The sequence below is a fragment of the Hydra vulgaris genome, chromosome 01 (genome assembly GCF_038396675.1).
Source record: "Hydra vulgaris chromosome 01, alternate assembly HydraT2T_AEP".
Lineage (NCBI taxonomy): Eukaryota > Metazoa > Cnidaria > Hydrozoa > Anthoathecata > Hydridae > Hydra > Hydra vulgaris.
Window position 1 is genome coordinate 69,014,736 of NC_088920.1, and position 27,986 is coordinate 69,042,721.

General features: G+C 28.4%; 1 protein-coding gene across 2 annotated transcripts; it reads right to left on the bottom strand.

The window, feature by feature from the left end:
* Positions 1-27,986, bottom strand: LOC100208827 (uncharacterized). Of its 2 annotated transcripts, none has more exons than XM_065789037.1 (7): positions 27,776-27,986; positions 27,297-27,653; positions 26,763-27,098; positions 23,799-24,068; positions 10,543-10,578; positions 996-1,086; positions 1-774 (listed from the first exon to the last, which is right to left on the bottom strand). In XM_065789037.1, the coding sequence occupies exons 1-7, from the start codon at positions 27,831-27,833 to the stop codon at positions 414-416; spliced, it is 1,509 nt and encodes a 502-aa protein (XP_065645109.1). In that variant the 5' UTR covers positions 27,834-27,986; the 3' UTR covers positions 1-413. The 2 variants fall into 2 exon arrangements, with proteins under 2 accessions (XP_065645109.1, XP_065645110.1); XM_065789038.1 differs by having other exon boundaries at positions 572-857.

Below are 27,986 nucleotides of genomic sequence, written 5' to 3' on the forward strand. Positions count from 1 at the left end.
TAAAAATAAAAAAATATATATTTATATAATAATGTATTACTTCAGTAAGTAATCTGTTTGTATCATGGCTCACAAGTTAGTGGGCCAGGATTCATATATGTACGCTATATTTCTGTAAAGTATGTTACGATGGATACACTCAATTGATTTTTCACTGATAACCGCAACAGTCTTTTATTTATGATATATTAATAATGCGTTTTATTGAACAGTATGGAAGCATTTACTTCCAGTAACGTTTATTTTGAAAAGAGTATTTTCGTTTACAGTTTTTATCATAAATAAAGTCATATTTATAATTACGGATGATATCGTTTACACTTACAGACGTTGCCATTAAAATGTACAACAATAGTTTTAGCCTATTGTATAGATGATTCAATTATATTCGTCATCGTAATATTTTTTTTAAATTAATAATGAAAACCGTTATTTTGATAGCTCGATACCAAAGATTTATCGCTAAGTTCGTCTGTAACGTTAGGATTATTTAAATCTTTAAGCGGTAACGGCTGAACGGAGTTTTTTCTAACTACTCCGCCAAAATTGTATTCATTATCAATAGTTGATATTGGTGCTGTTTTTGAACTTTTTATAATTGATCCTGTTGAATATACATTTGTATCGCGTTGTCCATCTGGAGCTCCCCTTTGATTCAAATCATATCCGTGATTAGGTCTGTTATTTCGCATTGCTGCACGTTCGTAATTACTTCTGTTGCTTCTGAAACGCAATTGAGAAGTTTGTTGCATTATATTCATACTGCGCATTTTTCTGAAAAAAAAGCAAATCATCAACGAATTGACCATGGTGTTTCAAGTTCGACATTTTGATGAGACTTTTTAGCGCGGATAATGCTAAGAAAACATTGGAAGAACATTAAGCGCGTGTATGTGAATGAATGAATAAATGTGAATCTTTCGAAGAGAGACTTGTGATTTAATTTACAAATGTTCGCACATATATTTTTAAATTTATAAAATATTTTTACAAACCTTCTTACGACAAATATGGTTCCAACAAAACCAATAAACACAACTAAAGTCACAGCTACAATAACTAAATAATAGATCCACCACTCATTTCCTAAAATAAAAAATATCAACAAGTTTACATAAACTACACAAAAGCATAGAATACATACACTGTACGTTAATTAAGTGTCTAGAAGTTGTATCTGAAAAACTTACAATCATCCTCTTAGATGCAACCGGTACTGTACCTTGCACCCACCCAACTCTCGGGTTTGTGTAAGGTACTGTACGGTATAATAAAAATAAAACAAAAATAAAAAAAAACGGATAGAGTTGTAACTTTTACATAATTTTGACTTCAAAATATTTAAATTTTTTGATAAAATCTAAATTTTGTCCTTAACTTTTAATCAGCAACTTTTCACCACATAATTGAAAACATGAATTTTGCTTTTTATTTTTACAATTATTTTTTACAATATAGTGCCAAAAAAACTAGATTTTAAAAATAGTTTTTAAGGTTTTGTTCTACAAAAAAAATAGTTTCTCTATATCATAATCTTGAAAAGATTTATGTTTACTCTTAAAAAGATTTACATACTCTTAAAAGATACATACTCTTACGTTTACTCTTAAAAAGATTTATGTTTACTCTTTTCAACTTTTTTTTAAAATAAACTAATTCAATAAACATAAGATATCAGTTTAGTATCAGTTTGCTAAAGTTTTTTCTTTTTAAAATACAAAGTTTAGGTAAAAAATGATTCTAACTAATATTTAATTTTATTAAATTACTAAACTAAATTTAATTTAACTAATAAAGAAACCGAATTAATTTATTGTTGACCAAACAAATATGTAGCATCCGAGATGGAGCAATCTTCAAGATTCACGGTGCCCTTACTCCTTGCTCCATGCCAACCATTTGCTATAGTATCAACACCACTTGCTTACCAACGATCTGCACAACTAATATGCGCTCACTCTGTAACAAAATCAAGATTTTTAATCACTTTCTTACAAATTCTAACATTGACATTGCCTGCCTAACTGAAACTTGGCTAAAACTTAGTGGTAAGCAAACTATTCTTTCATAAATCAATAATAACTACATTTACATAAACTTTGAGCATCAGGATCGCATAGATGGCAGTACTATTAATTCACAAACAAAAAATCCTCAGATAAAATAGAACAAATAAAATTAATGACCAACCATGCGTCTAACTTAGTGTCTTGACAAGAAATTGAATTAACAATTTTTCATGTATACCTAATATACCTACCCCGTGGATATTCCTTCTGTCAAGTAATATGTGTCTATATTCCAGTATGGTCTCAAAGTAAGCAGCACGATGCATCTTATCAACTTACACAACTTATTGAGCCAGCCATAACTCGCTGTACATTGGGCAACAAACCACTAATAATTCTTGCAGAGAATCTAAATGGCTGCCCTACTGATTTTATTCGTCTTTCTCACCAACTCATTCACCTTAATGCACATCCTACCCAAAAATCAGCTATTCTTGACATCATCTTAAGTTATGCTCGTAAATGCTATGTGTCTATTACCCTTCCTAGCTTTGGTAATTCAGAACACTTAGTTGTAGTTAGTTAGTCTCTTATAAATATTTATAAATCCACACACCCAGTTCTTCGCAAGTTTACTTACCAGTCAGGTAGAACTGCTGACACCAAGCACTGATATGATGTTAAAACCTTAGTTGGTTCACCAAATAAAGTACAAACTGCTTGAAACATTTTTATTATTTTGTACTCTCTGCTTAAGACATCTGCTAACCTCTTAGAGCAATAACGCTTGTTAACCCCAAGCATTAGATGACACCATTTATTCAAAGCCTTATAAAAGAGCGTCAACTTTTTTTCTATGGGCACTACAACGAGTGGAAAGAACTTGCCAATATAGTCAGTAAACTAATTACCAAAAGAAAACAAATCTATAACAGGTGAGACTCTTCTGGAAAAACAGACTTCTGGCTAGAAATTAGGCTAGCAGCTAAAGGACTAATCACCACCCCCATCTCTGAGACGTTAGCAAACCAATTAAACAATCATTTTCAAAGTGTTTGGATTGGTAAGAAACAACCTAACCTCTCGTTCTTTATCAACCAAAAAGTAAACCCACCTATTAACCCCATTTTTACACTAAACATTCTCAACCAACTCAACAAACTAAAAACAGGATCATCAAGACCAGATGATCTTTCTCCACTTCTATTCAAATCTGCTCGTTTTAAAATTGCTCCATCACTCTGTATCCTATTTAACCGCCTCATAGAAAACAGTTACCTACCTGACCAGTGGAAATCAGCAAACATAATACCAATTCCTAAAATATCTAACCTCCTCTCATCTAATGACTACCGTCGGATTGCCATTACAAATTATAGAGGACTGGAGCAATGTTAAAGATAATAACAAATCAATTTTTGCAACATTCTTTGACTTTGCAAAAGCATTTAATCTTGTCAGTCATGACAAATTAATGCCAAAGATTTAAAACAAATGATCTCACCATTGACTGGAAGTGTATTAAAGCCGAAGTCCTTCAAGGTAGTATTCTTGGTCCAATTTTGCTCATTCTCTTTATTTCTGAAATTAAAGCCCATCTACCACCTGAAACTAGTCTCCAAAAATATGCTGACAACATCATAACTTATATAATCTACGATAAAGTTCCTGCCAAATTACCTTAATCCATTGTAGATGGCATCACACTATGGTCTGTAGTCAATCAAATGAAACTAGCTCTAAATATAGTCTGTTGTCTAAAATAGCTCTAAATATGGTCTGTTGTCAATCAAATGAAACTAGCTCTAAATATAATAGCTCTAAATATAAAGTTATTAGAATTAATCCTAGGTGCTCCGAAATTCAAGTTATACCTTCTCTCGTACTTAACAATACTGAGCTAGAAAAAGTCAACAGCCACAAATACCTTGGAATTATACTCAATCAGAATCTTGATTGGGATGAACAATAGACAAAAGTGTGCAACAATATAAAATCAGTACCATATTGACTCAAATGCCTTACGCAAATCGGACATATTCAGCTCAACCTTCTAAGTTTATATATGTTACGCTATTAGTCACTTGATATATAGTGCTCCTATTCTTACTTCGTGCAGTTCTGCTGCAAAAAAAAGAGATGCAGCATTTCCATAAAAATACTCTAAACATTATTGAAATTAATGTAACCAATTAGAATAGCCTCAATATTAGTTTTGCCATTGAAGAGTTTCTAGACAAGACCTTCATTAATATCCTTAAAAAGATCCTTGCTAACTCATACCATTCAATAACCACTAAATTAGCTTATACCAACAGCAGAAGCTCAAACAGATTCTCATTTGCTCCGAACACTGCAAATACCATCACCTATCAACAATCTTTTATGCAAAAATACCTCTGTATTCTTTGTGATGGTGTCAGCAACATCTACCTGCCACAAAACATTAGGAGTTCCACACGCACAGTGGACAAAATGGGACAAAATGGGAAAGGTGGACAAAGGGTAAAAAAGATGGACAAAATGAACAAAGTTGGTGAACAAAATGGGAAAAGTTTTAGTTGTCTAAACTCTAAAACTTAAATTTAGTTTCTATATATTTAAAGATAAATTATTTGATACTTCATTTATATTAAATCCCTTAGTAACATGAACTATGAGTATTTGAATATTAAAATTTGCAAAAAAAAATTATAATTTTATATAAGTAATTACGGTGAGATCAACATTGTGATATTTCAATTATATCTGGGTTATCAAAACATCAAAACATTTTATTTTAGAGTATTTATAGATAAGAAAACACACTTTATTGCATAAATTAGTCATTGCATAATATAACTTTACTTTGAAGATCACAGATTTAAAAATAATCTTTAAAAAAATATTTTTCTGCTGCACAATAACTAATGATTGACATAATTTTATGTCTAATATTTATTTGAGCTATGTGATGCTTTAATTGTGTTTCCATTGATTCCTCGTCCCCTTAAATCCTTGTTCTGATTTTATATACTTCAATTTGGTTGCTATGGTAATTAATTTTGCATAACAACAACCTAATTTTACATTAACATTATTTTAACAGTTTTTATTTGCACTATGTACACTATAATGTGCATGTGTATTAAAATGAGGTTTACACTTCTTATGACAGTAATATTTTTGTTTAATTTTTGACAAAAGCTTCCAATAAATTGATTAGAAGTGGAGTCTTGAAAAATATAACATTTAACCAACTTAAAATGATGTCAGGAATGCAAAGTTGAATTATTATCCTGCAAATATAACAGAATAGAGCTCTTCAGCTTCAGTTCTTTTGAATGATTTAATGCAGGGATGCGGAGTCCCAAAAAGGACTCCGGATTTGAAAGTCACAAAAAGATCACTTTATTCTAGTTTTTGGTATCCAGGAGCTCTGAAAATATAATTAAGTTTATGTACTACTAATAGGAAAAAAATTAAAATTTTTAGGTTATTGGAACAATTGTTTTTTAAGCCCGGAGTCTTTAGGTATAATGGCGGACTCCAGGACTCCAGGACTCCGGGCTTAAAAACAATAAGTTTCAAGTCATTAAATTTCATGAATTTTTTTATTATAGCAGATAATAAGTCAACAAACATGTTTAGAGCTTCTGGACACTACAGACTTGGAAAAAGTAGAGATATAAAGCCGGAGTCCTTTTGGGACTCTGCATCTCTGATTTAATGATTCATAGTTTGCAAAGAATCTGTGCAATTCAGAAACTTGTGCTGAGGCACTTGATATTGAAAGGCAAAGCAATAAAAACAATGACTCACATATAAGGTACTTTAATGCTAAAGCATTTATAAATAAATTTTATCAGAAGCTGACATGAACAGAGATTTAAAACATGTAAAATTGTTAGTTATTTTTTGCCTAGTCCCATTGGATTTGACTAGGTTTAACAACAGCAATAAAAAGGCACCTATTTGGAGAAATCAAAAAATATTATTCATACCCTATGATAGTGTATGATTTTGTTAGACGTTTGCGGATCTTCTATTAAAGTAAATTGTATAGTTAAATTTACAATGGTTGATGGGAAGGTTCAAACAATATTATCTAAAAAAAAACTCATTGCAATGTTGTTCATTTTGTGATGTCTCTCTAAAAAATATGAACAGTCTTTATATCCTTAATACAAATTTATACTCACAGAGAATTCAAATATGGTCTTTCCAGTCTTCATGCATGGATTCGATTTTTTGAGATTTTGCTCATTGAATAAAAAAGGGAAAAAAAATTGGCAAGCAAGATCTCAAGAACACAAAGAAAAGGTATTTGTGACTAAACAGAAGTTTCAGACTGATTTTATGAACAAAATGGAGGTTGTTTTTGATTTCCTTAATGGTGGTTCAATGATGGAAATACTTCAAGAAGTTCAAAACCTTATATTCAAATTTTACATTATTTTAGTAACACTATCTTCAGGATATGGAATAAACTGCTTAAATTTCAAGGGTTATTATTTTTGACACTGTTAGACTATATGTGCTCCTTTATCCATGGTATTACATGGCTCAGTATGTGCACAAAGTATTGATACATGGAAATGACATAATTCAAAAACTTACATAACTAATAGGACTATGTTGGAAAACATGTAAATTAAATATATAAAATTCCAAAAATAGGTTGTTGTAAAGCAAAATTAGGTATTCATAGCAACAAAACAAAAAAATAACACCTTCGTAAGAAGCGCAGACATTACATTATTGCATACTAATATGATCTGCCTAAAATTACTATAAGTGCTTATGCTAATTTTGAAAATAGTGAAAATAGCCCTAATACTAAATTATATATGAAATTTTAGTGAAAATAGCCCTAATATTAAATTATATATGAAATTTTTCCAGTAAAAGATCTGACCCACTGTTGAACAGAATAGATAATCTTTCAATCAGGTAAAAAAAAAATTAAGATAAAAATTTTGTTATACTTATTTTTCCTGTTTAGTTCCGCAAAAAACTTTCTGTAAGTGGAAGCATGCCTTTAGGTATACGAAGGACATATGAATAGATGAATGTTTAAATGCGGTAATGGAGTAGTGGTTGAACGCTCTCCTCATAAGCGAGAGGTTCCATTAACATTAAAAAAAAAATTCATTAAAAAAACTCATTGTTTAAAAGCCAAAATATGCGCTAGCAATCTTTATAAATAACAATTGCCAAACAATAGGAAACATTTGCGTCACATGGAAATAAATTTATAGACTATACATCGAAATGATAGCTGTCTTATCTATCCAATTAAATTTTAAAAAAATTTTATGTTAAGTATTGTGGTTATTATAATTTACTATTTTGTTAGAAAATATTCTATATATTCAATCACCCTTGTATAACGCCTGTATAAGTATATGACAAAAAGTTTTTAAATAATGTGATTAGAACCCTACTTATAAAACAAAAAGTAGAAATACTGAAAAATATCAAAACTTAGTTGTGAGACAAAAAATGATTTGATTTCCGTCAAAAAAGAGAAGTTTAAATCTTAAAGAGATTAGCGAAATCTAAATGCAGGGAGTAATGGTGGCAGTGTATGGAGTAATGGTTGCCTATCTCTAGTTCAATCTATAAATGATCTATGATACGACCTACAACAGGTAGAAAATTCTTTTTAATTTACAATATTCATTTTAATATATCACATATTACATTTTTACAAAATTATTATTTTTGACGTCTAAGTTATATTACAAACAAGTTATTATCAAAGAAAGCTTTTAAATAAATAATTTCAGTTAAAATATTCACATGATATATTCTTAATTACATAAAATGCATTTATATTTATGTAATAAAATGTTTACTAAAAGAAGTTTGCAAAGCTAAAATGTCAGCTAAATGTCTGTTTTTTGAAATAATTTTGTAAAATTATTTCAAAATACACTTCTGTTTTTTGAGTACATTGAGCATTGCGTAATTTATGGATGATCCCAAAGATATTTAACGAGAATTAGATTGTATTGATTTAACTTAACCATGAGCGAGACTAGGTTTTTTCAAAGCGAGACGAGAAGTTAGTACTTCTCGTGAGACCGAGAATGAGACCAGACGAGAAATTTAACAATTTTTGAAAACAAATTTATTAAAATGTAAACATGGTTTTGACAAATAGACACAAATGACATTTGTCAAATGTAAACAAATTTTTCAAATATTAATTCAGAATATTTTTGTCAAACTTTTCCAACAAGACAATGTTTTCTCTGATTAAGATGATTTGTTTTACTTTTTCTGGGTGTACTTTTTCTGGGTGTGTCTGGATGATCGGACGACATTTCCACCTGAGCTAAAAACTCTCTCTGATTTAGTTGAACTTGCTGGAATAGCTAAAACTTGTCTGGCTAATGAAGAGAGTTCTGGCAATGTATTTGAATGCAATTTCCACCAATCAAGAATCGGAAAGTCTTTTTTGGCATCAGGGAGATATTCATACTGGCACATTTCGCTCAAAATAGGATTCAGTTCAGATGTTGGCTCTTGTGTTTCAAGTCTGACGTTTAACTTGCTCTTCAGTTTTGAATTAGGGGACAAATCTGCTGAAAAGACTCTGGCAACATGTTGACACTCAACATTATCCTTAACCTGTGAGGCTATCCATTCTTTTGTTGTTTGAAATTTTTTGAAGAGCTTCAAGTGATGTCCCTTTAAAGCAGGATTTAAGTAGTTTGCTGCAGCACTCAATAAGTTTCCAGTGTGACAAAGATGAAATCTTTTCTCAATGCAGCTTTTCAGGTTTTTTGCATACAAGACACCGTAGCCATTTTTTCCATCCGTCTCAATAAATTGATCAATTTTGTCATGAATTAAATAAAGAGAATCGGCGACAGTGTTGATTGATGGAATAGACTCAGCCGACCACGTTTCTGTAGCTTCTTTAAGTGGTGCCAAAATTTCTACTTCTCTCTCGATTGATTTCCACTGTGATGCACTGATGGTCTTTGAAGAAAAAATATCTTCATTTGCAAATAAGCTGATAAATGAACTCTTTAGATATAGGACAGAAGCCATGCAATCCAGTTCACTACTCCATCTTGTGTCAACAGATTGGCGTTACTGTTTAAATTGATTTCTTGAGCGTCTGATTCTGATTCAAGCAACTCAGCTGCAACTGTTAACTGGTGAGTTAAAGAAGCCAAATCTTTGCATGTTTGTAATGCATCATCCATTCCAGCAGTAATTCAAAATGAGTCTCGAACTGCACATTGCTAAATATGATTGTTGCACAAGTATTGGTCAAGACACATTGACAATTTGACTGCAAGTTTCATGTTTCTTACCTAATCGTTCACACAGTACATTGGCAAATCAGCAGGCAAATTTAGTTCCTCTAAGAAAGAATCCAGCTTTCCTTCAATTAAGATACCTGTGTGTCTGCCTGGGAACTGTTGGACATGGAGTGTCCAGTGATGTAGTCTCCAATTTTCGTCAATAGCATAAAAAGTTTAAGAGATGTAGCTGTCCTGAGCTCTAGAAGTCCAAAGGTCAGAAGTAAATGCAGCACTTTTTAGATTTAACATAATCTCTGTTATTATGCTCTTCATTCCAGCTTGAACTTCTCTTGACCGAATTAAAAGCTTTCTTGAATATGTTGTTCTGTGATGAAGGCTCAGTTTAGGATTTGCAATGTCAAACAATTTCTTGAAACCTCTTCCTTCGACTGCTGAAAAGGATGCCAGATCAGTGCAAAAGTAATCCAGCATTGCAGAGTCAAACTGTTTTTGAATGGAATTGTCTTTGTCATATTTGGACTTTGTTTCAAGCATTTCCACCATGGTTCGTTGTTTCTTCTTAGGAGGAGGAAGAAGAGAGTCGTCAATTTTTTCAGAATACTCAACGTAATCTTAGCAGTGTTTTTTTTTGAGGTGACGATGAAGTCCGCTTGTGTTTCCATCTTTTGTTTTCAAAGACTTTTTGCACGCCTTGCATTCAGCACCGCCACTTGTTTTTTGAAAATATCTCCAGATTTTGTTTTTTCTTGGTGACATTTTTGATCGTTGAAATGAGGCAAGAATATTTCTTTTCAATATGAACAATATATGTCAAGTTGAATTCCACTGGTAAACTAATGAAATTAAGTCGAAAGTGCACCATTTTATACAAAAAGTTTATGTATTTAAAATTTAATTAAAAATATTTAAAATCTAATTAAAATTTTTAAATTAGATTTTTTTTTAAATCTAATTAAAAAATCTAATTAAAGATCTATTTAAAATTTTAATTTGTTTTTGTCAAAAACAAATTAAATCTTTAATTAGATTTATTAAAATCACGGAGTCAAAATATTAATTTATTAAAAAAACAAATTATTAAGCATTTTGTGAATTATAATAATTTTTCATTTGGAAAATAATATAATATTTAAGTCTCGTTCTACTTCTTGCGAGAATTTTCTATTTCTCGTTTTTCACGAGAAGTCCCATTTCTCACGAGAAACGAGACGAGATCTCACTCATGGTTAATTTAACTAATAAACATTTATTAAATTTAAATATATTACCTCCTGTGTCATAATCTTGACGAATATAGTCCGAACCTATAATATAATGAAAGTATGTTTTAATACTTTAATAAAATGAAATAATCAATAATATAATAAAAAAACAAAAAAAATAATATAATAAAATGAAATAATTAATAAAATGAAAGTATATTTAAATATAAAAAAAATGTGCTGTTCTTTGATTTAATATTTAAATACTAAATCAAACAATAGCAAAAAAAGTTGAATACAGCCACAAAGCTATATTAACGGTACTTAAAATAAAATTCATTAGAGAAGGTTCTGTAAAATGTTATTTTTGAGATCTTATTATTTTATTAGAAAAAATTTAAGGAGGTACCCCTCTGTTTTTATATCTTAAAATCAGAGGTGGGTAAATTGATTAATGGTAATATGCTTATAGTAAATTAGGAATAATGCATTAATTTTTGAAAATCCATTATATTGCCATGGTTACCCTAAATACCCCTAAAATTACCAAAATTTTAGGGGTATTTAAGGTAATCGTTTTATTGTATTTTAACTTCATGCCAGTCAAAATGCAATAAAATGGATACATTTACACCATTTAATATTGAAATAAAATATTGTCATGAGGCAGGGCTATAACTTTTTGTCGCCACCACAACTGGATGAACAAAGTTCAGAGTGAAATCTTTTATCTATTTATTGACAAAAAACTTTTTTATAAATAAAATAAAATCTATTTGGTTAATATCATATGAGTATAAAATGGTAAACTCTTTATGAAAATTTTATGGAAAAATATCATACTGTTCTCCAAATATATGCCAGCGTACACAAATTGCTATTCTGAGAAAAGCATGATTAAAATAAAAACTTTAAATACAGAAAAGTTTTATTCATAAAATTGGTAAAAAAAAAAAGTATTCAAATTTTCAAACTGGTTTCAAACTCAAATTTCCACCTGGAAATTTGAGTTTGAAACCAGTGGAAACAGCAATGCTAATACTCCTGTGAATTCACCTGTACCACCAAAGCCTTTTTCTCCTTTTTTTTAATTCCGCAGCTGCAACCCAGCTCTCTTTTGGTAATTTCCAATGCATTTCAGCTTTTTGATTTCTATATCAGCGTATGTATTTTTAACATTCGTTAAAAATACATACGCTTCAATAGAACGTTGAAAAACACTTTTTGCTCCTTCTAGCTCCATATCTACAGCAGAACCTTGGTAAAGAAAAATAAAAACATGGAAATTTTTCCATTGTGCATAAGCAGTTGGATTAGTCTTTTGGAAGCCTTGAGTAACACTACAAAATTTACAATATCTGGACATGACTTCAACATCTAACACTTTGCCACAACAATAGAGATAACAGAAAAAATTCTGTTCAGCAATGAATATCTTCGTTTGTGCCATATACCATCGCAGAATACACAAGTATCAGTTTGTGCCAAAGATGTTATTTGCAATTTATTTTCAGCACTTATCGTTGTTTGCACTGAGATGGTTTTAACAGCTGTTGCAATTACTTTTAGCAGTTTTTCAAAATTGTTTTTGATTATAGGCTTAAATTCTACAAAAAAATTTTTATGCCTGCTCATCCATTGGCCAATAATTGCATGAAATAAATTATTTGCTTAATAATATCAAATCCCTTTTTGATATAATTGTTGATAGAGGTGTAGAATTGATGAATATAGTTGCTATCTTTTTTCAGACACTTAAGATTTAACAAGGAAGATTAAAATATGTTGTTTATAACATTTTTCACCGAATAAGAGTGAGACTACCACATTCTGGACACAGAAAGGAACTAAAAGCAAAAACTAAAAAGCAACTGATATGATGACCAGATATACAACATTTCAAAATAAGTGCATCTTTTAAGTCTTCGACTATACAAGATGAAGCTGACAAATTAAGTGAGTTTTCAATATTTGGTTTCGAAACATAAGTGCTGTTAGCAGACTGCTAAATTTATTATTTATTTTATAGCAGCATTTAAATTTAGTGTTGGCAACTCAATATTTACACTATCAGAAACAATATTCTCAGATTTGTTAACAATCTTCATAAATCTTTTTCTTTAAAAGTGAGTTTGAGTATGTTGCTTTACTCAATAATCTTTTCCCATTTTTACTAATAAAACTAAACTGATAAGATAACACTAATTGTTGTACCTGATTGATATATCGAGTCTCATGATGTGATTGTACTGTCACGGAAAAAACTGTCCGTCGAAGAAAACTGTCCAATAGGACATTTTACTCCGGAGTAGATTGTCTGCATTGAATATGAAATTTCATAAGACAAAATAGCTTAAAAAAGATTTCAGATGCTTTGAAGTAAGACGGATTAAGAACGTAGAGAGTTTTTAGAGAAAAAGAGTTTTATTTTGTATAATTAAAGTTACTTTTAGAAATACTGTCATCATAGTTTTTATTCATAGGAGTGTTATTATTATTAGTTCCTGAATTTAGTTATTATTATTATTATTATTTAATAATAATATTTACTACAATAATAATAATACTGTAATAACTAATTTAATTAGTTTTAGATGGAACTAGAGATGATAGCTCTTTTCACCAGTGATATACTGCATTAAAATAAAACATACTAGTATTTAATAATTAGGCAAATATGTCGTTTTTTTCCCTGCACTTCAACCCTTTGTAACTCTCTCCCATCTTCCTGACTCAGACAAACTTTAACTTTTTTAAGTCCACCGTCTCCTTGCTCTATAGTTCTATTTTTTTCCAGTAACTCCTAAATTAATACTGGCTGCTTACAGCCTTGTTGGGAGTGAATCAGAATAAAATAAAACTTAGTATATGAAATATATAATCATTCTATATTTCATATACTAAGTTTTTTTTACATATATATTTTATATATATATATATATATATATATATATATATATATATATATATATATATATATATATATATATATATATATATATATATATATATATATAGTTTACAAAATTTATATATTTTATAAGGCAAGGTGAATTAATCCAAATGTTCAAATTAGTAAAACAAATTGACAAACTAAATTTGCTTGACGTAATTGAATATTTTAATACTATTTGTCAAGCAAGAGGTCAAAATTAAAAATGCATAAGAAGTCAATAATACAATCAGACAAAATTTTTTCACTAATAGAATTGTAAATGACTGGAATGTATTAACACAAGAAATCATAGTCTCCAAACGTAAATCAATTTAAAAACAACATTTATAAATACTTTAAATTTTAACCTCAAATCTCAGATCTTATGTATTGTTTTTAATCCTTGTTAACTTTTTTGGCTGTTATAAACTGAAATTCAATGTAATTTCAGTTTCAACTCTAAAAATTTACAGCGCCATTTCTATAAATTCTATAATAAAATATCTATTAATAATTTTGATTATATAAAATTTTAATATATAATTACTACTAATAATACTAATTGTAGTATTATTGTATTTTGATAAAGACACGAGTCATATCATAATAGTATTATGATGTTATTCTTTTTTTTTATTTTTGTATCTATATGTATGTGTGTGAGTTACATTTTCAGTTGTGAGTGTCATAAAGTTTCATATCAGATTTAAAATCAAGTATTAGTTTAAAGCGTTATTGTTCTTCTTCTTTATATTTATACTTATTTTGTCTATAATTTTATTTATGCTGGAGCTTTATTTGTTTATTTGGATTTATTTATTTATTTTATTTATGCTTGGAGTTTGAAGAAGTTTTTTGTTATAAGGTTTCAAAGACTTAAAGTTTTTGATTTGTTTTTATTATTAAATAATTATATTTAAAAATATGATTCTTTTTTATTCCTTTATTTTATTGATTTTAACTTTGCCATTATTTTATTTTAGTTTGCCTACTGTTGAAATATGATTTTAATTTAGTAAACTTCCATGAATTTAAGTTTACTTTATTAATCATTCACCAACAGTTAAAGAAAAATTGAACTCAACTCAATAAAGGTAGGATTAGTTTTATTTTCAGGTAACATTGCAAAATATGATTTAACTGTAGTTAGATAATATCTTATTGCTGTTTTGTACGATTATTTAATTACATTTATTGTACATTTATTTACATTTATTTACTCTACTATAATGTTTGTTGAACTATTTCTTAAACCCCACAAATTATACCTTATCTAATCAAACAAACATATCATCGTTGTTTATGCAGTTGTGTGTCATTAATTGAACAGTTTATTTAATAGAATAGTGACAAACTAAAGCAGTTACCAACTGCTTTAGCTTATTATTATTGTTGTTTAAAAAAAAATACTGATTCTTTTTAAATTATAAAATTATCTTATCATTCTTGTAATTGTTTCAGCTGGTTATTTTTATCATTGTTATTTGTATCATTAATATTAGCTGGTATTTACTTAAACTTTTCGTAAATGACCTACATTATTAGGTTTTTGTCAAAATATACAATTTGGTTGACAAAGTCAACCAGTTTGGTAGATGCAATTTTTAAAAAAACTTACTTTAGTTTCTTAAATAAAATGGATTAAGTGAATGATGAAAAAGAAGAACAAGACTTTCTCAATGTTAATATTTACTTAACTAAAGGGGTCTATCCCATTAGTTGTACTCTCAATGAAAAGAGAATATATGTTTTCCAGGTTTAGAATGGAAGGTAATAAATTAAAAAATATGACAAAGAAGGGTTTATGGGTTGAGATTATTTTTTGCAAAGAGCAGAGAAAGTAAATTATTTGTTTTTGTCATAGTAAACATCTTACTTATCACCTTAGAAGAGCAAGCACTACAAGGTTTCAGAACGTTTTTACTGGCCTGGAAATTTTTGATAAAAATTTTTCTATCATAATGGCAGATCTAAGCAGTTAAAGCAAAAATAGAAAATCCATTTTTTATTTAAGATAATTGTTTAAAACTTAAAATATTATCATGAGTTTACTACGATTCTGCTACAGTCCCTCATGTAATTGTAGAAGAGTACACCCTGAAAATTTCAAGTTTTCATTTTCAATTTTATGTTTTGTACAAGGTCAAAAAAAAAGATTTCTGTTTAAAACACATTTAAAATATATATCAGTAATATATGTGGCAAAAGTTACTTAGGTACTTCTTAAATTTTTTTAAACTTATAAACCGGTAAAAAATAACCTTGTGAACTAAAATGCTTCAGGTTTATTTGTATGAGTTACATGATGCATAATATTACTATGTTAATTATATTAATATTATGCTTAGTGTATACTATATAAAGTGTTAAGGTCTTCTTTTTGCCGCAGAATAATGCGCGAGTTCTCAAACCATCGTTTAAACAAACGCTAAAACACATTGCTTGAGTGGTCCGAAGTAAATAATCCGCAAAAAAGTAGGACAGTTTACTCCAACGTAGGACAGTTTGCTCCGGAGTAAATTGTCCTAGACAAACAAGGACGTTTTACTCCGGAGTAAAATTTACACTTAACCAAATGCGTTGCTATGGCATTGATAGAGATGTCACTTGGAACTATTTTATTCAAATGGAAAATTTTAAAAAGTTATGGATTAATGTGCAACTTTTAAAACAGTTTTTATGATCCTACACATATGGAAGTAGTTAAAAATAATTTTTTTTTGTTGAAATTTTTGAAATTTCAAGGAGGATAGCCCCATAACAAAATATACTAGACACTTGTAATTTGCTAACTACATGCAGCTAAATTGACCTACTTAGTTAGGGTCACTTCTCTGAGTTGGTATTGATTAAACTTAAAATATAAACAATAATTTAATTTTTAACAGTAAATTACTAACTTTGTTTAGGGTAAGTTGGCGAATTTCGGGCAGCATTGAATCACATTTCAGTCGAGTCATTTTTAGTTTTGAGGAGCATATTTTTTTCGGAAAGTACTCAGCACTTTTTAAGGATTTAACCACCCCCCTCCCTCCTCATTTAATTACAAGAATCGCTCATGTTAATAAAATTATTATTGTTTTACGCTTTAGTTATTAAAATCCTCTTCCATTCAGTTACCGTTAAAGCTACATCGGTAGTCTAAATATCTAAAATAATAAATACGTTGAAAAATGTAAAAAAAAAAAAAATTTACAAATTATTATTTTTTTTAGTATAAAAAAGTTCTGTACGAACTAATAAGGCATATTTCATGCAATCTTTCCAAAATTTAATTTCAAAGTACTAGATTTCGTGCATTTTTTATTTTTATTTAACTATTATTTCATTTATTTAACACCCAATGTAATTTACAAGATAATAAGAAAAATAAGACAGTTATTTCTGGTGATTTTCACCTAAGAATTTAAACTTCCAGAATTTATTTAAATTTTCTCTTTTCTCTTTTGCACTCCAGCACTCTAGTGCATACTTCAAATTTGTTCAACTTCGGAGGGAGTTTCAATTTTAGAAAGTACTACTTTTACCTTTTTTTTTATTTTGAATTAAATTTTGAAAACTTAACATTTGAAAACGGCATAGGTCCCGGATATCACCAAAAAACGAATGTCGAAATAAAGGGTGTGAAAATATAATGTTTGCAGTTGATTTATTATTAAGAAGACGAAGGAACAAGTTTAATTTATTTTGCTGAATTCTTTTTTGAAATTTCCTGGATTTTAAATAGCGAATTCGTATAGTTCTTACTGTGTTTCAAAACATTTAAAAACAATTTTAGTGCACTCCATCCAATTATACCTAGCTTTTTCATCAACGCAGAATTATTTTCACATAGTTCACACAGCTCTATACTATAAGAGATTTTTTCATCTATATTTGTATAACTGAGTGAAGCAAAAATTGAATATTTAGTATCCCATGTGATGTCTAAGTTTATTCTTAAAGATTTTTTTTTTATTGACGTTTTTGAATGGTTTTTGCGGTTTAAAATAATTTAAAAGCACTGTTAAGTTTACTTAAAAAATTTTCAAAGAAAAAAACACAGTGAAAACTAACAGCTGATTATTTTCATGAAATTCTTTTAAACAATTTTTTGTTTGAAATCAACTTTGATCTTGCAAAGACTATCAGTATTATGTTTGAAATCAACTTTGATCTTGCAAAGACTATCAATATTTTGTTTGAAATCAACTTTGATCTTGCAAAGATTATCAATATTATGTTTGAAATCAACTTTTATCTTGCAAAGACTATCAATATTATGTTTGAAATCAACTTTGATCTTGCAAAGACTATCAATATTATGTTTGAAATCAACTTTGATCTTGCAAAGACTATCAATATTATGTTTGAAATCAACTTTGATCTTGCAAAGACTGAATGGATTGTATAATAAACATTTTCTAATTTTTAAATCAAGTTGTTACTCTCAATTAACTATGAACACCAAAAACAAGCAAAAGTACCAAAAAAATCAAAAAAAACAACTATTATGGCCATAGTTGGGTAGTTGGGTTCGAGATGTTCGAGAGAATTTGAGATTTTCATGGAGAAAGCAAGTATAAAATATACCTGCTCAGGCAATTGGGGGTGGAATAAATGGTAAATATGGTAAATATGGTAAAAATATAACATTATGTTCAATATAATTTTCGATGAATATTAAAATTGCATAAAGTTTAATTTTTTTTTTTTTACTTTTAGGTTGCAAGCCTGCTTTAGAAGAAAAAGAAGAAGCAAGAGAAAAATTTTTTGATTAAAACAGCAAAAAAAGAATGTTATTTTTCAAAACCTAACAAAGTGAAAAATCTTTTAAACAAGAACAAATAGCATTATATAGCAGAGCATCAACTCTGCAATAATTAAAAAAGCCGTATCATAGCTAATAGAAGATTCGTTTATAATTTGCCAAGCTCAGCAGATAAATAATGGCTAAATTAAATATTCTGAATGTATAATAAAGTAATGACACAATATTTTTAAACCTGATTGACTTATAATTGTTTGGCATCTTGTTTTTGTTCTGCTTAACATTGTTTTTTTATTTATAATTATATGAATAAAAAAACAACCTTATAAAAATAGCATTTAGATCTTGCAAGGAGAATGTTTGGAAATTTGGGCCAACACCGTGTTCAAATTAAGCAATGGTTTACTGACCTGGAGAATTATTGGGCTAAAAAACCCTAAATAAGTTACAAAAAAATTCAAATAGAATGTTTAAAAGGTTTTCAGAATGTTGATGGTATAAACCCTATCACAAAAATATAAATAACGGTTCTTAGCTATGTATTATCTTTATTATTATATATTTTTATACCTAGTTGGAAAATACCAAAAACCTCTGTTTATACTTTCTGGCGCAAATCTGCCTACAATTTAGATTGTATAAATCCATATGGTTATGTTCTAGATAGATCTATTAACTAGTGGATTTCTAACAATTTCTTCTTTTCATGGCGAGGAAATGACGTCTATTCAACCTTAAAGTAATATTTTACTTTTGCCATAAATATTTTTATGGACGGCCTCTCAATGCATATAAAGTATGTTCTGTCAAAACAATAGAACTTTGTTGGATTCAAATGCAGTTTTCCAGCGAATGCTATCCATCTGATATATTCTTAAATAGTTTTTTCAAACCCTTAAAGTTAAAAACCATAATAACGGGCTGGATCATTGGGACTCATAACTAGCCCCGGGTCCAACTTTAAGTTAAGTTCCAGCACTGGTTTCAAATCCAAGTGAGATATGTTATCACTTGGAAAACTTTTTACAAAGAAATGTATGAATTATCTAATAACGCATCTTAAATAAATCTGCCAAATTAAACACACAAATAAAGTGCACAAATTTAAATTTTACATCATCAACTAGCACAAAATTGCGCAAATCTATAAAAAATACCAAAATGAAAACAAAGAATAAAAGAAACGGTGTTTGCGGCAAATGTTAACTAAACTGCCCAAAATTCACCAACTTACCCTCAATTAAAGTTCACAAGTAAATTCAAGCCTAAAGCTATCACAGAAGAGAGGTCAGATAGATTTTGGACCTAATGAAAGTAACCAAAATGTGATGACTTTTTCTTATGTAGAACGGAATTCTTTTTTGAGTCGAATGATGGAACTTCGCCCGGAAAGTCACTGTTTTACTTAACGTAACAAAACAAAAAATGGTTAAAATCAGTGTGCCTAATTTTGGCGCCAATTCAGTTTTGAACGTATTCAAATAGATTTACTTAAAAAATATTTTCAGTTTGTTATGCAAATATTTGATAAAATAAGAACTGACAGTTTAAAATGCGATATCATTGAGTCAGCGCCAATTACAGAGAATTTTACATCGTTTATAGATGTCAATTTCTCCCGTGTGAGGTTTAATTTTCAGAAAAGTGAATTTGATGATGATTATTTTTGCGATCATTATCGATTTCGAATGTATCGATTTCGCTACAGTTTTATTTCCTCACGGAAACAACAATTGTGACATACCGTTTATCTGTTCAACAACAATACTAAAAACCTTATGAAGGCAAATGCTTTGGATATTGAATCACAAAATTTCTACGAAAATTTTTTAACTCTATTAAAAAAAGAGTATAACCTAAAAAATACTCCCTATTCTTTTATTGATGCTGAAGCATCGGTTTCACCACGCAACACTTAGCAAACTGAAAATATCAAATATAACGAAGTGAAAAAACGGAGAATTACAAATGATGAAATTAACGGAGTCCAAGAGCTAGCTAATCAAGATTTTATCCAATACTTTGCTATTCGTCATGACTTGATGTTAATTATGGCTCATCCAAAGGCTTTGGAGTTTGCTAATAAACTGATAAAAGAAGCAGCGCCAATCCGTCATTAAAACAAATGTTATTGTATGATGCGACTTTTAATTTAGGGGATTTTTATGCTTCAGCTATAGTCATGAGAAACACTGGTTTTGTAAAAGAACCGGTGATGTTTGTGATACACGAGAGAAAGCATGAAATAACACACGATATGAAATAACACACGATATGGTTTGGTCAAATTTTATATATCATCTTTTGTTACTGGATAATTTCGGAAAGAACATTCCAATTTTAACAAATTGCGAAAAATCAATCGTAAATTTAATAATGAGAAACTCAAATATTTCATCAAACATAATATTTTGCAGAAATCATATTCTTCAAGCCCTAAAAAGATCAGCACAGTAAAAGGTTATAAAGATGATTACAAAGTGTACATAGCAAATGTTTAGGAACTATGTGAAAGTAACATTTTTGACCACGATTATGCAAAATTAAAACCGAAACGGTCAGCCATTTTTCTTAAATATTTTGACAAACATTTGAAAAATGACATTAAAAATGCATTGCAATAAACCAATATATCACAGATTTTCATCTTTCAATGATGTAAATCCAACAAATAATACTGCAGAACGTTTGAATAGAATGCCATCAAAAATATAAAGAGCTTCAATTAGATTCTATGGTCCTGTCGTTATATAAATTTCAAACTTATTTTCTTAAAAAATTTAATCGTGGCTAAAAAAATCTAGGAAACTTTAAAATGGTTGACCAAAATCTCACCAAAAAGTTATTAGAAATAAGTGATTTAGAATTAACTCCATTAAATGATATCATAGAAATTATATGATATGCTTGTATATGCCCTGCTAGACAAAACTGCTATCATATAATATCTCTAAAATCATTACCAAATGCATCCCCAGATATATCAAAGCCAACATACCGCTTCAGCAAATTAAGAAAAAATAATAACCATGAAACTAGAGGTAGAAGAAAAAAACTGAGACCAAAAGACAGAGAACTAAGCATTATAGCTGCTGACGATTCTTTAGAAATATCAAAACATTTACCTCCAAAACATTCGACACCAAACAAACTAAAGTTAAAGACAGAGGAAAATTAGTTTACTTTGTTGGCAACTTTAGATAAATTTAAAAACAATAAATCGATTAGGTTGAACAGTTTTCACCAAGTATTTAAGAAGCATTTATGAAAAACAAAATACAAGCATGGAAGTTTTTACCAAGAATTCGAGTAGCATGGATAATAAAAACAATAAAAGCCTTAAAGAAAAAAAACCCACAAATTTTATAGCGGATTTTAAAAATTTGCCACAACTTGTTCTGTCAGCTGAAGAGTTAAATGAACCGTCGCTTAACGAAAATGAACCCTTCACATCAAACGTAATTGATCAATTATGTTTCCTGTTCTTAAAATCATTTGAGAAATAAAATCAAATATTTTACTTAGGTTATTTTAATTATCGATATTAGTAAATGGAAACATTGCACAACTCTCAAATTTATGCACCAACAATATTTAACAAAGACGTTTATTTTGGTGAATATAAATACAGATATAGAAAGAGGCAATCATTGTATATTAGGAGTAATTTCATTAAACAGCAATTATACCTGCACTATTGATTCACTACGATTAAACAATAACAGACGAGAGCACTTTGAAGATTAAATGAAAATAACTAAAATATGCGTCAACCATTGTTCAATCAAAATTAGACATGAATAAATTTAAATTCTATTACAGTTTAGATTGCGAACAACAAAATAATAGTTTTGATTGCGGTGTTTATGTTATATTATGGGCTTATAAAGAAATAAATGGTCAAACAGAATATGTGCTAATAGCAGAAGTAAGAAAGTTTTTAAGGTATATCTACAGTCTTGGAGAGATCTCAACTACGTTTGACCGAAAAAAAGTACTTGATAAGCAAATATTAAATCTTATTGTAAAAACTCAAAACAAGTTAAGAACAGTGTTGTTACCTTTATTAAACTTATTTATATTTTTGTTAAATTGTTTGATAGATTTTTGTTAGGGTTTCCGTATAACAACCTTCCAGACATTCTGCACAATTAGAAATTAATTTTGAATTAAATACTCCGCGGTAAAAAGTATTGCCATTTTTGTAAAAACAGTCTTATTGCATTTTATTTCGAATTTAATTTCGAATTGATTTAATTTCGAACCAATTTAGCACACTCCGCGGGTGTGAAAATGCATTGTTGTTGTTTTATAAACGGTTTGTTTGCATTTTGATCGGGTTTTTGTTTAATAACTCATCAGGTACTGGTCGGGCGACACTCCGCGTGCTGCCATTCGACTCAAACTTCAATTTTACATAAGAAAATATCTATCCGAGAAGATATAGGATACTCCCTAATTTAATTTCGATATAAATGCGGGGAGCAACCAACAATAATTTACGCCCTATTAATTATAATAGATATCTCAATTGGATTTAGTGCAGTAGCTGTGAAAAAAAAAATTTCCTAATAGGAAATTTAATTTTAAATTAATTTAGCAAACGCCGTGGGTGTAAAAATGCATTGTTGTTGTCGTAGAAACGGCTTTTTTGCAATTTCATTAGACTTTTTGTTTAATAACTCAGCTGGTATTGGTTGGGCGACATTAGGCGTGTCGCCATTCGACTCAGAATTCAATTTTAAATAAGAAAAAGTCTATCCACGGGAACTTAATTTTTAAAAATCTCCGCATTTTAAGGACTACCTATGATTTGCTAATCTTAAAATCATTCCTAGAATGCTATTTGATCAAACTTATAGAGAAGACAATTATGCCAGACTTTATTAAATTTTTGATATGTCAAGAGTTTGCCCTTACCTTGTTGTCTCCGTCCAATGCAACACTGATTTAATCTGTTTCTTTATAATAATAATCAGAAGATGAATTATCAGAAAGATTAACGAGATCAAAAGTAACTGGTTGTCTGATGAATTTAGAAAAATATCAACAAGATCAGAAGTAACATCAAAAAAGATGTAGTCTTGACAAAAAGAAGAACAATTAAGAACGAAAGTGAAAGTGTTTGAATTATAAGATAAAAAAGGATCAGAAGGTTTAAACTTCACAACAAATATGTAAACTAAACAAATATATTTGTTACATATACAAATGAATTAAATAAATGATGCTAAATAAAAACTACTAATAAAATTAGTCTTTTAGTTAAAATGAACTGCTGAAGCCCCTCAACCCTAAACAACCGCTGAAGACCGTCTGCGTTTTTACTATAGATTATTTGTCAGATGTTGCAAAACCAGGATTGCAAAACCAGGACCCTACCAATTTTTTCAAACTAATTACTAGTTTCTTGTAAAATAATTTGATAGTTCATGTGCTCCATTCCCCTAAACGAAGTATTATGTGCTTGCTATCACATATAGAAAGTAAGTAAGTACATAATACTTTTGACTATAATACTTTATTTTTGTTAAATTAGGTTTTCAAAAAATGTTGTATAAATTATGTAGTTCATTACATAAAGACAAAATTATTTTAAATTAACTAGGGCATAATAAATAATGTTAAAAAACTTACCGTTAAATACACGTATATTTAAAACATTACTTTGATTTTTTCCAACGATATTTTCTGCAATACAAAGGAATGATGCTAATGAATCTTCGTATGGGTCTAAATACGTAACTACGGAATTTTCTAAACTATTAAATATAATTGTATCGGCTTTTGAAATTGTATATCGAGGAGGAGGGTTGCCGCCAGCAGAACAAGTAAGATTAACAAAATAATTTGTAAGAACAAAAAATGTTGTTAAGTTTGATGTCAGTACTACTTCTTTTGGAGGATCTAAAAAAAAATCAAAAATTTAGTAAGTATTAGAATATATAAATTTTATTTAAATGTTTGATAAATATTTGATTAATACATTGTGTCAAACAGGTTTCTAAGCATATATATATATATATATATATATATATATATATATATATATATATATATATATATATATATATATATATATATATATATATATATATATATATATATATATATATATATATATATATATATATATATATATATATATATATATATATATATTCTTATGCGGAGACTTATTCTTACACCTTACTATGTTCTTGCAGAAGATTGTATTATTTTGTAGTGGAATAGTTTCACTAATAAATTTTACTTAATAACGTATTGATATATAAAAAAAAAATAACTTATTTATTGTGTTATAGTGCAAAATAAACTATATTGTCTAATTGTTATTGAACTTTGTACTGAACATCGGAGATAATACTTTTGTAATTTGAGTCATGCAATTTGAGAATACTTAACAATTTAAAGTAATTGAACTAAATCAGAAAATTGAAAAAAAAGGAATTTAAGACATTACTCTGAGGCAACCATGAGTTTAATGATTAAGTAACAGTTTTGTGCATCGAGAACAAATTAATATGTAATTATCATTGAAGAATGTTCATAAAATAACTAATAGTTTTAAAAACTTTAACAAAAAACGTTTCAAAAAATACTAGAGTAGAGGAGAAAAAAGTATGTGCGAGAAAATAGTTAAAAACGTTTGATGTATTGTGACCTCTCATTCTTGTGAGTGTAAAGGTATAATCATGCAAACACTTCTGTAATTAAATCAACATAAAAAAGTCAAAATTTGTTTTTGATTGTAAGAAAATAAATAGGTTTTAAGATAAGGTAAGGTAAGAAGCCTTTTAATTAGTTATTTAGTTAGTTAATTAGTTTGATAAATATTTAGAATTTCTTTAGAATATTTAGAATTGAAAGACATCGAAATGGATGTAAACTTTTAAGCATGACTAGATAACCATTTGTTAGATAAATAAAATAAAGTTATAACTTATGATTAACTAAATCATAATAAGAGATCTTTGACTCCTCTTTGCTCCAAAGAGGGATCAAATAAATGTCTTCAATTAGAAATGTCTTCATTATTTTGTTTTGGTATTGAAAGTTTTTTCTAATTTAAACAAAGCAACATAAGACAAAAAAACACAAGTTATTAGACAAACTACACAAGAAAAAGTATAACATAAATAGTAATAGTATGTTACAAAAATATAAGTTTCCAATTCATTTTTCATATTTACAGAAATTTACAACAACTTGAAGATAAAAAAGTAAATAGATAAAACGTTACAAATTAACACAAATATTAAAATACACGTAATATTTGTTTATTGTTACAATTTTTTTTTTTTTTTTGCTTTTTTTTTTTAATGTTATAATAAAAATGTGCAACTTTAATTATAAGTACTAGAGTAACTGGATTTAGTAAGTTTGAGTAGAAAAAAGCTAAATGCCATGCATTTGAGCTTAATATAAACTTAAAAGAACTTAACTTTTAACTTTTTAAACTGACTTTAAATCTGTGCATGTAAGTGAACTATTTAAATATGTCTGAGTTTTATAACATTAAATAACACATCATACTTAGGTATGATGTGTTTTTTAATGTAAATTTAAAATAACGGTTTTGTTTAAAAATGAAATTTAAAGAAAAAAACAGTTAGTAAAAAAGATATTTTTTTTAAAGCAAGTAATAGTGATGTTAAAGAAAGTATTGAAGAATTTACAAGTTTCAATAAAGAAGAAGCGTTTGAACAGTGCAAGCTGAATCACTATTTTATTACCATCACAATATAACGAATTTGAAGAAAAAAATTATAATAAATATTTAGGATAAACAATTCACCGGTGATCTTTCATAAAAAAAACACAACCATGTGAGTTGAATGACCTACTAAAGAGACTCAAGTTATACCAGCCGTGTTATAGTGGTTAAAGTTCTGGTTTCAGAACTTCATTCCATGGGTTAAAGCCAGTTAAAGGCCATACATGCACCAATGATAAGGAAGGAGAGGTGAACTTTCTGCTTAAATGCTATTTCGTGGTGGTCAATGATAAGACTACTAGGACTTATTGGACCACCTATATAACTTATTAAAAAAAAAAAAATATCAACCTTCTGTGAACAAAAAAAGATATCAACATTCTGTAAAAGTTAGTAGGATCTGAAAAATGACTTTGCATTTTAGCAATTTGCATTTTAGCAATTTGCATTTTAGCAATTTTAGCATTTTATTGCATTTTAGAAAATTTGGTTACGTCTCTTATTTCGGAGCTAAAAGTAATAATTTTCAAATTAGAGAAAAAAACAGTAAAGCATATTTATAAGATACGTCACAATAATAGTGAATGCGCTAAAAGCTTCTTTCTTAAATACTTAATTTATTTTCCAAAAATCATCGCCAAACGGAGGAAAACGATGTAGAATAAATCAATTAAAATAATGTTAGTTATTAAAACAAATATGTAGATGATCTCACAGTAAAATTATTATAACTGTAACATAAACATTGTAAAGGTTTTATTAAAAGCAGTTGTTAATAATAAAAATAAAGTTTGAATTTATTTTTGATGCTTATTTTTTATTTAAAATAATTAAAACTGTCAGAGTAATCAATAAAAAATTTATTGTTTATAAATTTTACTTACACCAAACATCAATTTTAACATACTCTTCTATTTGTGGACTTTGTTGAGTTTCATCGCCATACTTTAAAAGCACACTTATTACTCCAATATTCTCCACTTTTATTTGCTTTATAAAAAGAACATTTCTTATTGACATATACTCACCATCAAACGGTAGCTCTTCGCTGCTAAGAACAAAGTCAGCATAAGATGTAATATTCTTTTGATTGAACTTCCAGTAAAGAGATGGTTTTGGGTTTCCTTTTGCAACTACTGTAAAAGATATGTTTTTTGACGATTTACTATCCTCTATGTAAGTTACATTTGGCGGTAAATTTTGTGTAAATTTTAGAGGAGCTGAAAAATAATTTAAGTATCTATTATATAAAATAACTGTCGTCACAACGTGACGTTGCCTGACGTGTTTAATTAATGGAAGTTTGTCATACATTTTTTTAAGAAAGGGTGTAAACTGTTTTGAGTTTCTACTCTGAAACATTTTTTAAGATTAATTAAAATAAAATTGTCCAAATATGTAATAAAAAATTATTATACCTACGTAATTTATGTAAACCAGATCAGTTAATGGTACAGCGAGTCCATTAAAGTCAATTGAAACAAAAATTTGATTATCAATTGACTGATCAAGACTCAAAAAAGTAATATTCAAATAATCAACAAACAATTTTACAGGATTACAGACAGTTTTAGTACTGCTTGCAACAATCATATTTCCTTTTGCATCAACACTTAATAAAGTTTGAAGGGGAGTGTTTGTTTCATCAACAAGTTTCCAGGTAGCATAAAATATTTTTTGTCCTTGCTTATCCAACTTCCATTCTAAACTTAACTGGCTTTTATTTTGAGCATAAACCTGCCGGTTAGTTTCAGTTAACCATTGTTGTGATGATACTAAAAATACAATGCACTTTTGGTTATTTTTGTTTCGATAATTTTATAGATATTTATAATATATACAATATTATAAAAATATTTATTGTAAGTTTAAAATATTTAAATAAGGGCTTAACTACCTTGTTTTTCAAAAGAAAGCAATATTGTAGTCATGATATACAAAGTTACAAAAAACATTCCGTGTAAATATCTTCAATATAGTCAAAGAAGCAAATAAAGAAAATATTAGATAAATTAATTTAATTAAAATCTTTTATAAAAGTAATAGAATTCCTATTTTGTAAACCATATGCGCAAACACATATGAAAAAAAAAAAATGTTTCGACAAT

Excerpts from the sequence above, each read along its gene's own strand:
- LOC100208827 (XM_065789037.1), bottom strand. The coding sequence starts at position 27,833 with ATGTTTTTTGTAACTTTGTATATCATGACTACAATATTGCTTTCTTTT. Across the intron at positions 27,099-27,296 it reads GGTTTACATAAATTACGTAG|CTCCTCTAAAATTTACACAA; the intron begins GTATAATAATTT and ends ATTATTTTTCAG. Across the intron at positions 775-995 it reads ACCATATTTGTCGTAAGAAG|AAAAATGCGCAGTATGAATA; the intron begins GTTTGTAAAAAT and ends CTTTTTTTTCAG.